The sequence below is a fragment of the Accipiter gentilis genome, chromosome 11 (assembly GCF_929443795.1).
Source record: "Accipiter gentilis chromosome 11, bAccGen1.1, whole genome shotgun sequence".
Classification (NCBI taxonomy): domain Eukaryota; kingdom Metazoa; phylum Chordata; class Aves; order Accipitriformes; family Accipitridae; genus Astur; species Astur gentilis.
Genome location: NC_064890.1, coordinates 14,052,883 through 14,066,349, shown reverse-complemented (window position 1 = coordinate 14,066,349; position 13,467 = coordinate 14,052,883). Strand labels below are relative to the sequence as shown.

The 13,467-nt window shown below is 41.1% G+C and overlaps 2 protein-coding genes across 2 annotated transcripts in view; one reads left to right on the top strand and one right to left on the bottom strand.

The window, feature by feature from the left end:
- Positions 1 to 59: 59 nt before the first annotated feature.
- On the bottom strand, positions 60 to 12,204 carry ARMC10 (armadillo repeat containing 10). Its single transcript, XM_049814152.1, has 6 exons — positions 11,970 to 12,204; positions 9,318 to 9,469; positions 7,991 to 8,125; positions 6,512 to 6,688; positions 5,372 to 5,443; positions 60 to 4,087 (listed from the first exon to the last, which is right to left on the bottom strand). Coding segments are annotated over exons 1-6 (792 nt in total). The 5' UTR covers positions 11,971 to 12,204; the 3' UTR covers positions 60 to 3,832.
- The window catches only part of FBXL13 (F-box and leucine rich repeat protein 13), a 91,285-nt gene continuing 89,687 nt past the window's right edge, over positions 11,870 to 13,467 (top strand). Inside the window, exon 1 of the mRNA XM_049814141.1 lies at positions 11,870 to 12,002. Within this exon, the coding sequence (XP_049670098.1) occupies positions 11,928 to 12,002 (75 nt within the window). The 5' untranslated portion in view covers positions 11,870 to 11,927. The remainder of the gene's footprint in view (positions 12,003 to 13,467) is intronic.

Below are 13,467 nucleotides of genomic sequence, written 5' to 3'. Positions count from 1 at the left end.
TAACTTGCAGTTTCAACTCTTGTGTATGCCACTGATATTACTGTTTTTTTAAAAAAAAAAAAAAAAATCTTCATCTTACCTGCAGCAGCAATAATAACCTCAGCACAGGACATATTCTTAGAATTAATGGCTGACTAATTCAAGTCATTGTTAGAATGTCATCTCCCACTTGTTAGTCATTAATCTTTAGGTTATGCCCTCTACCTTGATAGCTTCACTGTATGTTTTGTGGGGTGGAGTCTTCCAATACAGCTGGTTGTTAAAGCACAAGCACAGTAAAATAACTGTTTTACTGAGTGCTTCTACATTTTCCTATATTAATGAACCACAAAAGCTGAATTTTACAATGATCTAAAGAAATGTGCCTTTTAAAGAGAGAGATAATTTAATATTGCATCATTGATGTGTAAAACTTACTGCTGGCCAGAGTATCTGCACACTTCCATTGTTTGGTCAATGTTTTTAAGTTAGGCCTGAATGTGTCTAAAACTTTCTTGTCAAATGCAGTACATGAAATGGAAGAATCCCTTAATGGCGCTTGCCTTTGCATTGACTTAGCCTATTAGTAACTACTGTTTGTTTGTTTGTTTTAAATGAACAGTCTTAAGGGCTGTGGTATTTTTTTCTTATAGCTTCCTATAATTTTGAAGTTGAATGAGCGATTACAACATTGTTCAGTATTGTAAAACTCCGCTAAATGTATCTGTATCAAATTGCCATGCTAATTTACAGAATTAAAGCCTATTGTTGCCAATAAAAAGGGTTGTTATTCTCCTTCATAATTCATTGGCAAATCATTTTTTTGTTCATGATTTGTTTTGGTCTATGGGATATGTGTTTTTTTTGCTCTTGCTGTGCATTATATTTTATGTTCATACTCCATGAAGATAAATTAAAAAAAAAGACACATTATTTCCCTGCAATTTAAAGACATGAACTTCTGGCAAGTAATTAAAACCTGTTAATGAGATTTCATGCTAGGAGCAAACTGAAGTAATAATTTAATTGTTGACAGTTATCTTTTAAAAATTTATATCAGGAAGTTCTAGAAGTCTTGTACATCTTAATACCAACTAAGAACAGCACAAGGAGGCAAAGAGCAATTAGTCTAATTTCATGCCAAGGAAGGGTTCTGGAACAGAGAATTACACTTACACGTAAGAAAGTAGTGTATATTCCTTTGGTGGGAGTCATATCAAGACTTCTTAATTTGAAAGGGTAATTCTAGTATGGTCTAGATGTATTCACCAGAATTTGTTCAAAACTGGTTTAAAACTACTGTCAGTCATTCAGTGTTGATTTTGTGAGGGTATTTCAGATGAAGTCTCTATTGGGCCTTGTATTTACACAATAGCTTCAATAACAATTTGGATAATATAATGCATATGACATGCTCATAATATTGTGGAGGACACAGAGCTGCAGGATGTTTTGAGTACTTTGAAGGACATGATTAAAACTGAAGTTGTTTTTTGGGTGTTTGGTTTTTTCCAGTTTTCAAAATCAGCAGTAGACTATGCTATAGAATTCTGTACTTCAGAAAGAAAGAATGAAACTAAAATATATAATACCTAGATAAGCAGCCACATAGCAGAGAAGTACTGACTTACAAGGATCAGACACTAAATGTCAGTAATGGCATACACTTTGTTTTGGCTCTATTAATTCACAGCATTTGTATGTAGAACAGTGACTGTTATGCTTTGCTTGGTGCTGATAAGATTCCATCTAGGGTGTGTGGTGGGGGATAAAAAAAATTAGACACACCTGCCTGAAGACACTTTGGAGAGTTTTGCCTGATTTCAAAACATCTCAACAGCATTGTTCTATGAAGAAAGCATTTAAAAATAGACCAGAAAAAGAAGACTGAGACAACACTGTAACAAGTTTTCATGTATTTTTAGAAAAGGGTGACTGGTTTCTGTCAGCTATCAAAGCAAAGGGTAAGAGATCAATTTTAATTATTGAAAAGATAATATTTGAAAAACTTACTTTTAGGCTGGAGAACACGGAGAGGGATATCTAGACATCTCTGTTGTTGAGCTCAGAAAACACATGTATGTCAGAAATACTTAGAACAGATGAGTCTAAGTTCTCTTCAGAAGAAGAGAAAGGTGGGATCTGTAAATTAAGTGTCTGACCTAGCCTTTATTTTAATTTGTTTAATACAGAAGCAGAAAAAAATTAAATCACGAAAAGTGGGAAAACATTAAGTGATTGTAATGTAACTTGCTTATTACAAAACAGTGGTTTTGGAGCGGTGGGAAGGAGAAAGGGAAGTTCACTGTCAATGCAGCAATTGTCAGGGTTCTGACTGGGAGTCGTGCCAACTTCTATTTCTGCCTTAATTGTATTCCTGATGAGTTAAAACTACCTCTGTAGATAAATTAGATATATACAGATTTACCCCTGTATTGCTCAGGGCATAGAGATGTTTTATTTTTGAGGTCACGTTTTTCTTGCAGTTTTAGCTATTTGCAAAGTTGCCTACTGAAAATAAGTATCTACTAAATTACAGAAAAAGAAGAGAGTAATATTTTACTAAGAGCAGAGTGGGTATATTAACTTAGAAAGATGAAGCGTATGGTAACAGTTGAGGTAATACAGCTCTTAAAAATGGTACAAGGTGGAAAACTTGTTTTCTAGCCTTTATGCCTGACACCTTTTTTCCTTTATGATGTGGTGTTCAAGAAGTTCTTGTAGTTTCATTTTAGTATGAAGTGTTTTCTAGTATGTTTTATGTTCATCAGTGAAACTTCTTTTTTTTTTTTTTACAGTGATGTTTATATGTATTCCACTTCATTTTTAATTAACTCTGGATTGCTGACTAAAACTTTATGGGGGCTAACTCAACAGAAGCATTTATTCCAATGATGTTCCAGTTGCAGAGAAAAAGGAGTAAAGCTCTCAAAGGAAAGCAGGCTCAAGGGCTGCTGCAGAACAGGAAGCTTTTGTAAAAATGTAGACTTTTTTTTATAAAGATGAGAATGTTGAATTGCAGTTGCAGATGATATTTGACTCATAATAAAATACTTTGAAAAATACGTATTCTTTCCTTAAAGTGGCAATTTTAAAGAAAGATAAAATCCTTTCCATTTTTTTCAGTGCAGAAACCTTGCGTAGTTGTTAACTACACTGCAGTTTGGCTAAATGGAATGGATATACTAAGCATACGAGAATGTAGTTTTAGAATATGTTCCATGCAGGTAAGGTGAAAAAACATAGGCTGAGTAACTTTAACATGCAGTTTTCATTGAAAATATTAATTTTGTAGGAAGCCAATGATAGTTTGGTGTTGTTTTTATTTAGTATTTTCTAAGATTTGCCAGCACCCATTTAGTAGATATCAGATTAATAAAATGTAAATATCTAATCTCTAATTGCTAAATCTTTAACATGCCATTTTATAGAGGTATTTATTCAACAGCTGTAAATACTTAAGGCAACAAAAATTCTCTGACATTGAAAATAATATTTTGATTCACTTTAGTCATCCATTTAAAATGTTCACTGTATGTATGAAAGTTTTCAAGTTTTAAACTATTCCTCGGCCTTTGTGTACATGTACCAGCTGTATGCTGTTTTCTCAGTACTAATTAAGCTATTGCTTTTGTCTTTCTCATGTTAAAAAAAAACCCACAAAAAAACCTGTCATGCTCTATATTAAAGACATTGCATTCTCTTTTGTAGTAACTGATTTGTGCCTAGTAATATGGTAGTATTCAGTATTTTTTATGGTTGTTTTACTGTTTGCTTGTTGGGAGTTTTGTAGCATATCATTCCTAAGATTATATATTTTCATAAGGTCGGACTGTTTTTTTAAAAAAAATCACTACTGTGTTAATATTCTCACAACTTGCTCTTTCACTTCTGTATCGGGGTGATGCAACAAAGATGCCAGCTTCTGAGCAAATGGGGTAGAGTCCCTGCACAGCGTGGAGAAAATTGAATGTTCACTGTATTGGTCCTGAATCATGGTGCCATCTTCATTGTTCGTATTCTTTTTCAAGTTTGCTGCAAACACCAGGGCTCTGAGCAGAATATCTCTGTTTATACAGTTGTCAAAAAGCAACAGCAGTGATGGCACCTAGGACATTAAAGAAATAATCCATACTTAATCACCAGCAGTAAAAATACATGTAACTAAATCTAACTTTAAATAAAAAAAAAAAATCTCCACTGAAACCATCTAAAACAGAAACCCTATGAAATACCAGAACTCCACATGTTGTGAAAGCATGCCAGAAACTTGCACTGCATGCACATTTCCTCTTTAGAAAAGACTGGCTTGTGCATCACAGGCTAATAAATGCTTTGTACTTTCAATCTCCAAAATGTGGCTGTCTGGAAAATTCCCGTTTGGAAGAGAGGGTCTGCTTTCCTTCTCAATAATGTTGCTTTGCCCTCTGCAGTCGTCTGAATGTTTTTATGTTAGCACATCTAATAAATGAGAAAAGGATACACTTTTAACAGATAACTGAATATTTAGTTACCTTAATCTTGTTTTAATAATGAAAAGCTGGTAGTATCTACTCTAGATTTGCTCACGGCAGATAGCTCAAAAATAAAAGCCACTGCATCTTTTAAGAAACTTACTTTGGGGAGGGGGAGGAGGATGCAGCATTGTTGCAGTCCCTGACTCTCTGTTTTGGTGTGAGAAAAGGATATAGCTGAAATAAACTTGTATGCCAAGGCCAGCAATAGCGAATGTCAGATAAACTTCTCCATGAAGATGTAAGTAAATGCACAGGGAAGTGGGAAAGTTCACTTACAGAGCTTAGAGACAACAGTTTTATGGCTGCATTTGAGGAAAGATGTGGGGATTTCAGTGGAATGTGGTCATCTTGGGTACAGTATGTTAGCTTATAGAAACAGCTGTTGAGAAGGATATTTACAGTACTGGTTGTGTTTGATGTTTGTACCTGGTCTTCAATCTATATACTGACTGCATGTCTGGTAAATGAGGTTTTGGGGTTGTCTTTGAAACTTAATCAGGGTACCTTCATTACATACAGAAGTTCACAGTACTACCCCTTTGGTGGAAAGGGAAGGTGAGAACAGGCTTCTGCAAGTTGTCGCTGATTATTTGGAATGGTACATAGAAGTATGGCCAACTGTCTTCAAGTGCATAGACCCTGTGACTCTCCCTCTGCAAGTACAGTATCTGTATTATACTACACTCTGGAAGAAAGCTAGCCTGTGAAAGAATGTACACTTCTAGCTACTACTAATAACCAGGTACTGCCTAGAATTTTACTCTGGAGTTGCATATATATTTCTAATATGGTGAAATTTTTCTAATGCCTGCACATATCTACACATATACATGTGTATAAATGCTAAAAATATAATGAAACAGCAAGAACCTTACTTTTGCTCTGAGAAGATGTCTTGTCATGGGTGGGTTTGCAGATAAGTTCACAAGTACTTTCAAAACTTGAATCTGAAGTGAGGAACATACAAGTTCATTGCAAACAGTAAGTACAGCAGTAATGGGCACCAATAATGTCAGTGTTTACTTGGAGAGGAAAAGGTAAAATGGGTGAACTAACCTCTTGAGAGTTGTACACTTCAGTTGGTATAGGAAAAAACAGACCTTATGGAGTCACTAGCACGTATGTACTAACTATGACACTTTAGAAGCAAATTCAGTTTAACTTAAACATCAAAGTAAGGCAAGATCTATCAACAACTCACAGTAGGCAAAATACGGAGTTTTTTTAAAGTAGACAGAGGATGGTTAAGCACTGTATTTAAAATGTGATCAGAAGCATATACAAATACACTTTTGTACTTTCCTGGACCTTGTGACGCTAATCTTTTAACTGAACACTAGGAAAAGGCCAAGTGCTACTTATAGTAGGTCAGTAAAATACGTCTGCTAAGTTTAATGGAAATTTGTGTTTTGGAAAACTGGTATGATCTGATAGAGCAACTGAGTACATTGATATCGATGGTACTGTGACATCTTGAATAAATCCTGAATTTGGTCCCCAATTGAAGCTTTTCTCTTCTTTCAATATCACAATAATTCACAAATAAGCATAATTTCCTATTGCAATCACCAGGGTTGCAAGAGATGCAATAAGCATAAGGGAACAGAAGTCCATAACTTAAGTTATCACTGCTTGGCATGTTTCCCTAGAGAGATTCGTGCATCAGTGAAGCCTTTCACATGCAGATTCTCCTTGCTCTATGATGCAGTAGCAATGTTTAGCAAGCAGAAGAGAATTCTGGAGTTGCTATAGCAAAGGCGTAGGACAATAGCAACGCAGACAGCACTGCTTTAGTAGAGCTCTAGCCCAATGGTTCCATTATCAAGATTCCCTTTCTCCCCTCTTTCTGAATTTACATTGAGAAAGTAATACAGATCCATGTTTTATGCACTATCTGCTATCATTAATGAATATTAGACTGTGCTTAGAAAATCAAAACCATTTTACAAAAACAGTAAAAAGGAGACAAGTAAAGCTGCTTCATAAATGGTTTGTAACAATACACTACTGGGTACCTGTGTCCTTTCAGTTCCTTCTGAAAGCAAATGAAGCAAGCATGGAATTGAGTTTATCATCTTATGATGGTAGTCACTGGTAACAGACATATTTGTCAACAATCTGAGTCCAGCTAGCTGCAGATCAGAGTTCAGGGGAGCTGACTCAACATTCCTACAAACTTGCACAATATATACCTGGGGAAAAAGGGAAGCAGAAAAAAAGAGAAGGCATTTTTTGACAAGCAGATTTTCTATTCACGCATAGGATCAGTAGTCTAGCTACAGTAGTGTAAATACCTCTTGAACACTGCTGGCTGAATACATAACCTGATGAAGGTTCTTGGAAACAAGTACTTTTTTTTTTTTTAATATATTCAAACATTCTATTGGCATGATAGAAGCAGATGCTCACTAACCTTCCTGAAGCATAAATTGCTCTGAAAACCCAAATTCCTTTGACTCCATCTCAGAAGTGGCACAGCTGCTTTAAGGAGTTATTTAAAAAATCACTTACAGCAACTAACATCATCTTAAATATCAAGAATAAGCTAAGGGCAAGTCTTGGAATAAAATCCTTTCTTCCAACTGTGTGGCCCATTCACTGGAGTACTCCTCAGGAACAGCGATGACAACTGACATTAACTATTATTTACCAAATTTTCTTCTGGATGACAGTATGCAGCAAACCTTGGAGTCTTAACTAAGAAAAAAATTACTTTGCCTTTACCAAAGGAATTGTTTTCTACCTATATGCCTATATAAATATCTGCTGTTGGCAAGCACTACTTTAAAAAAAGTTGCGCAGCACTAAAGATGCTGCAAACTACCACATACAGTCAAACTGCCTTTTTCTCAAGCTAATGAAAAGACTAGTAAAAATCTTCAAATCTGCATCAGCTCACTGCTTGGACACTTCTTGATCTATTGATTAGTCTGATAATGTCAAAGTGGATGCTTTTTTGATGGTTGGTCCTTTCACATCCATAGCATCTACTATATTTACCAGCGGGACTTGTTATAATTTTTACATACTATTTTAAAATGTAAGTATCACCTTGAAAAATTGGTCTTACACAAACGCAGGGGATCAATTACTGTTTTCTTCTCCCTTGCCTAAGGAGTAATGCTAAGTTCAGTCTGCAATCCATCCTATGAAACAACCACTGCTGATGTTCTAGGCATGTTTGGAACTAATCTTGCCTCACATAATTTTACTACAAACTTAGCAGCACAATCTCTGTTTAACAGCATTTGGTGAAAGCTGAACACAAACTGCCTAGTTTCCCAACTGTCTTAAAAAAAGTAAGTGCCAGTGATGCAATGCATTTTTAAGTTATCCTTTTGGCCTTAGGACGCACAGATCACCCAGATCTGCTGACTCGTATGGCTAACATCAAAACATTTTGGCATCCTGGCTTATATTTAACAAATATGCTCAAAGCCCTATACTGTCTCCTGTGTCTCAATTACTTTGATTTTTCCCTTTAAGAAACTTACCTGTATCTCTTCCTGATTTTTAATATTCATACTCAAATTATTAAGTGCATTTAGTGCTTTTTCTTTAACTTTGGGAACGCAATCCGAGAGCATCCCTCCAATAACAGAAAGACCACCCAAATTTCGGATTATGTCCTGAAATATAAAACAGATATTTAATAAGATTTTTAAAAATTTAAATTAAATGCTGAAGGCTTTCCTCAAAGTTTCCATTTTAAGACAAATGGAATGTGTGAATGAAGACTTCCAGAACAGACTACTCTGTTTGAAGAGAGAGTGTTAGTAGATATTGCTTTATTGCTTCCATTGAAATTAAGGATAGTCCTGCTTAGGGCCAAAGTATTATTTGACATTATTTGACAATGGCACAACACCTTTAGTTTTAAGATCTGGCCTGCAGAGCATGCTTAAAGCATTTTAGATTATAAAGAATCAAAGGTAACTATTGCATAATGACTTTATGGAATAGCTAAGCCAGGCCACAGTACCTAAAAGTCCTGACTCAACAGAAAAGAATTTCAAGATAACAGCTTTATATTATTATGAGTAGAACTTCCAAAACTTTATTTTTCTTTTCCGTTACATTTGATTCTTTAAAAATCTTTTTCACTTAGACTCTAACCATCACTGAAAAAAAGCCATGTACTGTTTTCAAGTAAATGAAAAATGGGCCAACGGGCCTTGGGATTCAGTTACGTTCTGTTCTGAGAGATTTCTATTAAGAAAACAGTTTTGAGAAGCCAAAATAGACAGCTGTCATAAGTACCATGCAAAAAGGACAAAAAAAGAAAAAGAAAAAAAAAAGGGTGGGACCCTGGAGGTTAAACCTTTACAAAGGCATGAAAATCTGCATCCAGCTCAAAGCTTTTCTGCATCGTATTTCCAATTGATTCGAAGAGACCTGGAGAGTTGGAAAGTTGCTATTGCTAAGATGTAAGTATCATACAACTTTGTAAAGATAAAAAAATAGTTTAAATTATCTCAGTAAATTTCAGACCTTATCCTGAAAGAATTTAACCCTTCTCCAATTCAACCCTTTCATTAACATTACATAACTGTAAGCAACAAAAGATACATTTACAGCATTTTTAAAAGAACTCTGTACAGACTTCTAAGTTGTACAAACATTAAGCTTAGGCAAATTCTGTGAAGCTGGTAAATTATATTATTTGGGCTAGCAGAAATTAAAACAGAGACATAAAATAGGTTTTAGAACACAAGCTATCCTAGCTCTCAGTCCTGTGTCACTCTTGAGCAAAACAGCACCTCTCGTCTTCCATTACAACTGGTATTGAAACACTGTTGTTTTTTACAGAACAATACTTACTTGATTTACAGAGAAGGCAGCACTGTTGCTGAGAGTGATTAAAGCTTGCTCTTGAATTAATGGATCATCTGTGGCCTGGAGCAAATGAATAAGTTTCTGTAGAGCATCCTCATCCACTGTATGGGTTGATGCTGGCGGACTGTTGTCTGTCACTGTTTAAAAATCAAATACTTGATACCGAGTTTGAGACATTTCACTTAATTTCCAGTTAACGTTTTTTACAAAGCTGAGGTTTAGCTCTCAGTTGTAGGGTGCGTTGTTTTAAGTTTGATTGTACCCAATCGTCATATCATGGCAAAAAGACTGTTTTATGACAGCGAGATTTCCAGCCTTTTCCCTGGAGTCCTCTGCCTGCCTCTTTTCAAAGTAGAAAATAAAAGGAATACATAGTAACAGCTTGAGGTGTATTATCCTCTGGTTAACCAACAGCAAACGTCCCTTTCAAAATTATTAGGAACACTCACCAAACATCTTAACTTTTTTCCTCGTGTTCCCTGAAATGTGGAAATCTGTCTGGACACTGTAGGAAAACAAAACTTCTGACCTGCAGACTGCTACTTCCAGAAATTATGATAACGACGTTTTGCTAGAACCCAGAGGTCCTTTGACAAAGTAACAGCCCCAATGTTAAGAACACTGCCGACCACGGCATCACTCAAACAACCGAGGAAGGCTGTTTCTGTGTCAGGATGATGTTATGGAGTACCTGGCTTTCATAAAAGGGTGACACAAATGCCATCAAAGACCATTTTCAGCCAGGTTGGAGGCAGAACTATTTAGCTAGCTGAATAGCCTGAAGACCCGATCTATGACTACTGGACTAGTCAGCGATGACTCGAGATGACTTCTGAGAAGCTAACCAGTCCTTTATAATTCCACATATTTGCTTCCACTATCTCACCAGGCAAACACCACGGTATTCTTCGGCGAGGTCAAAGTTAATTATGATGATCCAAGACCTAGCTTGAAAAACAAAATCCTTTTTTATCCTCATCCTCGTCTAAAGACTTTGTTTAGCTTTGAATTACAGGGGGGACACAAATAACTTTAATAACAGAACAGCAAATCAGCCCAGTAAGTAAATAGGCTGATTGGACGTACGCTTTAAGGGATGTAAAAAAAAAAAAAAAAAAGAAGAAAAAATTACGCTTTTGTAAAAATAAAACGTGCTCTAGAGTCCTCTGAGCGCGTCGCATGGCTGTCAGAGGGCCGACAGGCAGGACCGCGGTACCCCCTCTCACGGGGAGCAGGTCCGCCTCCGAGGCCGCAGGCGGGCAGCAGCCCGGAGCCGCGCTCCAGGGGCGCGGGCAGCGGCCCGGCGGGGGCCGGTAAGCCGCCCCCGGGCCCCGCCACAGCCGCGCGGACCTGCTCCGCGCCCACCGGCACAGCGGAGGCCCGGCCGGGGCCCGCTCGGCCCGCAGGCGGGCAGCGGCGCGCCGGCCCTCCCGCCCCGCCCCTCACCTGAGGGCTGTCCCCGCCGGCCGCCCGCCGCCAGCCGCCACAGGCAGTAGCAGGCGCCCGCCCCGAGCAGGACGGCCGCCGCTCTCGCCGCCGCCCCCCGCGGCTCGCCCATTTCCCCCGGCGGCTCCAGCGCCCCTTGCCCGCGCCGCCCGCGGAAGCCGCCGCCCCCATCCGGCGCGGCTCGGCTCAGCGCCGGCCCCCTTCCCTTCCCTCCCGCAGCCGGGCCCCGGGCCGCGGCTCTGCCCTGCCGCGGCTCTGCCGGGGGTGCCGAGGGCGCCCCCGGCCTCGCTGGGGCGCAGCGAAGCGCAAACCCGCGTAGCGACGACGGGGCGCAGCTCGTGTTTTAGAGGAAAAAAAAACAACCCAAAGCAGCCCGCGCCCCCGAGCCCGTCTGAGCACCGCGCACCGGAACAGGCTTCAGCCGGGTACCTGGGAGGGAAATAAAGGTGCGCCTTTTGTATAGCTACCAAGCTGTTTGTAAAGACATTAATTAGGCCACACGCAACCTCCCTAAAAAAAAACCCCAACCAAACCACAACTATTTAAAGTTTTAACAGAACACGGCAATGTATTAAAAATACAGATGCTGAAAACGTTTGCCTCGGGGGCGCGTATACCTGCCGGCCAAACCCTCACCGCGCTTGTTGGCTTTACCTAGGAACGCAGGGCCACGGTTTCTCAGCCGCTGCCCTTTCGGACACCTAAGGCCTGCAAACGTGCTGGGCCTCCGTGGTGCACGCTGGCAGCAGCAGCAGGGAACGCCGGTAGCGCTTGGCTCGGCTGAAAACCGGGCCGGGGTGGAGAGCCGAAGCACTGGCAAGGAAACCCTGGCAGTGCGGGGCTGGGAGGGCTCTCCGGGACCGCTCGGAGCAGTAATGGGCAGACGCCCCTCTCTCTGCCTCCGGGTGCACGAAAGCCTTTCCACCGCCCCTCGCCCCACGCGATGGGGGAGCGGGGGGCAGGCTGGGGCGGACAGGGGTGCGTGGCTGTCCGCGGGGCAGGGACGGGGTGCCCGTCCCAGCCGGCTGCAGGTGCCGCGCAGGGCGCCGGCGGAGCGCGGCAAGGGGACGGCAGGGCACCTCGGCCCCGGGCAGCTCCAGGCCGCGGGCCCGTTGCTACGCGACCGCCGCCGCTGCGCCCAGCGCCGCCATGGCGTCCCTCGGGACCGCGAGCCCCGAGCTCCGCGCTTACTTCAGCCGCCACAACCTCCTCCACGTCTACGAGGTAACGGCGGCAGAAGCCGCCGAGGGGGAGGGGGCGGCGGGAAACGGCCCCCTCCCTACCCCCCGGGACCCGCGGCCACCTCAGCCGCCTGCGCCGGCCCGCGCCCCCCCTTTCCGCGCAGGCGCCGCCGCTGGCGGGCGGGAAGGGTGGTGGGGGGGGCCCGCGCCATGGCAGGCGCTGCGGGGAGCACGTCGCCCCGCGGTGTGTGGGAGGCAGCCTTCTCGGCCGCCCCTGGCCCTCCACCACCCGGCCGGTCGTCCTAGGTGGTCGGCAGCCTGGTCCCCACTGGAGCCGTGGGACCACAGTCTCGCCCGGTAGCATCCGTGGGAGGGAGGCGGCCCCTTGCCCCTCAGCAGTGCCCAGGTGCCGGCTCCCTCAGCGTTGGCCAGGGTATTTCACACCCCTAACGCTGCTCTCTGCTGGTGTGGGCCGTGGTTTCGCTCTGTTAATAGCTTGCTTCAAGCGATTTGTGAAAAATGTAAACATAGGAACGAGATGGAACAAGGTAATTCTGCTTCTTAATCCATGTTTAAACTCAACCGATGACTGAAATGAAGGCAAGCGCAGTGAACTGCACCAGCACCTTCCCTAGATTTGCTTAAGTTCTTTAGTTTTTACAGAAGTACCTCTACGTGTCAGCTGGAGGGGTGCCTCCTTTTTGAGCACTACGGGTACAACCTGTAGTTTTTAATGGCCTGTCAAAGGTAAGGATGGCGGTGGACCATGTTTCAGATATTGGTGGATTAGATATTTATTGGCCCAGGAGTAAATAAACCTCATGAAATGTTGGAGAGTAAAATTGTTTGTCATAACGTGAAGGACTGTGGGGGAAGCAGAGTTGGTGGGTTTGCCTTCAGGATTCTTACCTGATTCTCTATTTTTTTTAGTTTCCTCCCTGTTTGTCACATTCATCTCTGCCTGTTTCAAAATCTGCGGCAGCTGTTCTTCAGTTTCCTTAAAACAAAGAAAGGCACAATGCACAAATACAAGTTTAAGAGACATCCTGATACTTTTAAGCTACCAAAAATAGACCCCATTTGCAAGCAGCTATTACAGTCAGGATTTCCATGGAAACATTAATAAAGAAATCTTGAGCCAATTAGAATAATTATAGAGCAGCACTGCCATGCAGACTGAGTACCTCTTCTGAGAGTCTGTCTCTTGATCTTTCTTTGTTTTTTAAAGCACAGAAAGACAGATAAGATATATTTGTGTGAGGTGTATTTCTTGGTTCATCACTTCAAAAATAGCTCATGTTTACATTTCTAAGCAAAAGTTATAAATACCTTTATACCAACAGTGGCATTAAGTTAATAAACTAAAAATGAAAGAATTAAGATTAAAAGGAATTTCTTAAAAGAAAGAACCAGTTAAAAATTAGCCAGTGTAAGATTTTTAATAATTTTTTTTCTTCTTTCTTAGAGGTTGGTGCTTGCTGATATCTAGCCATATTTCTTAATTCATT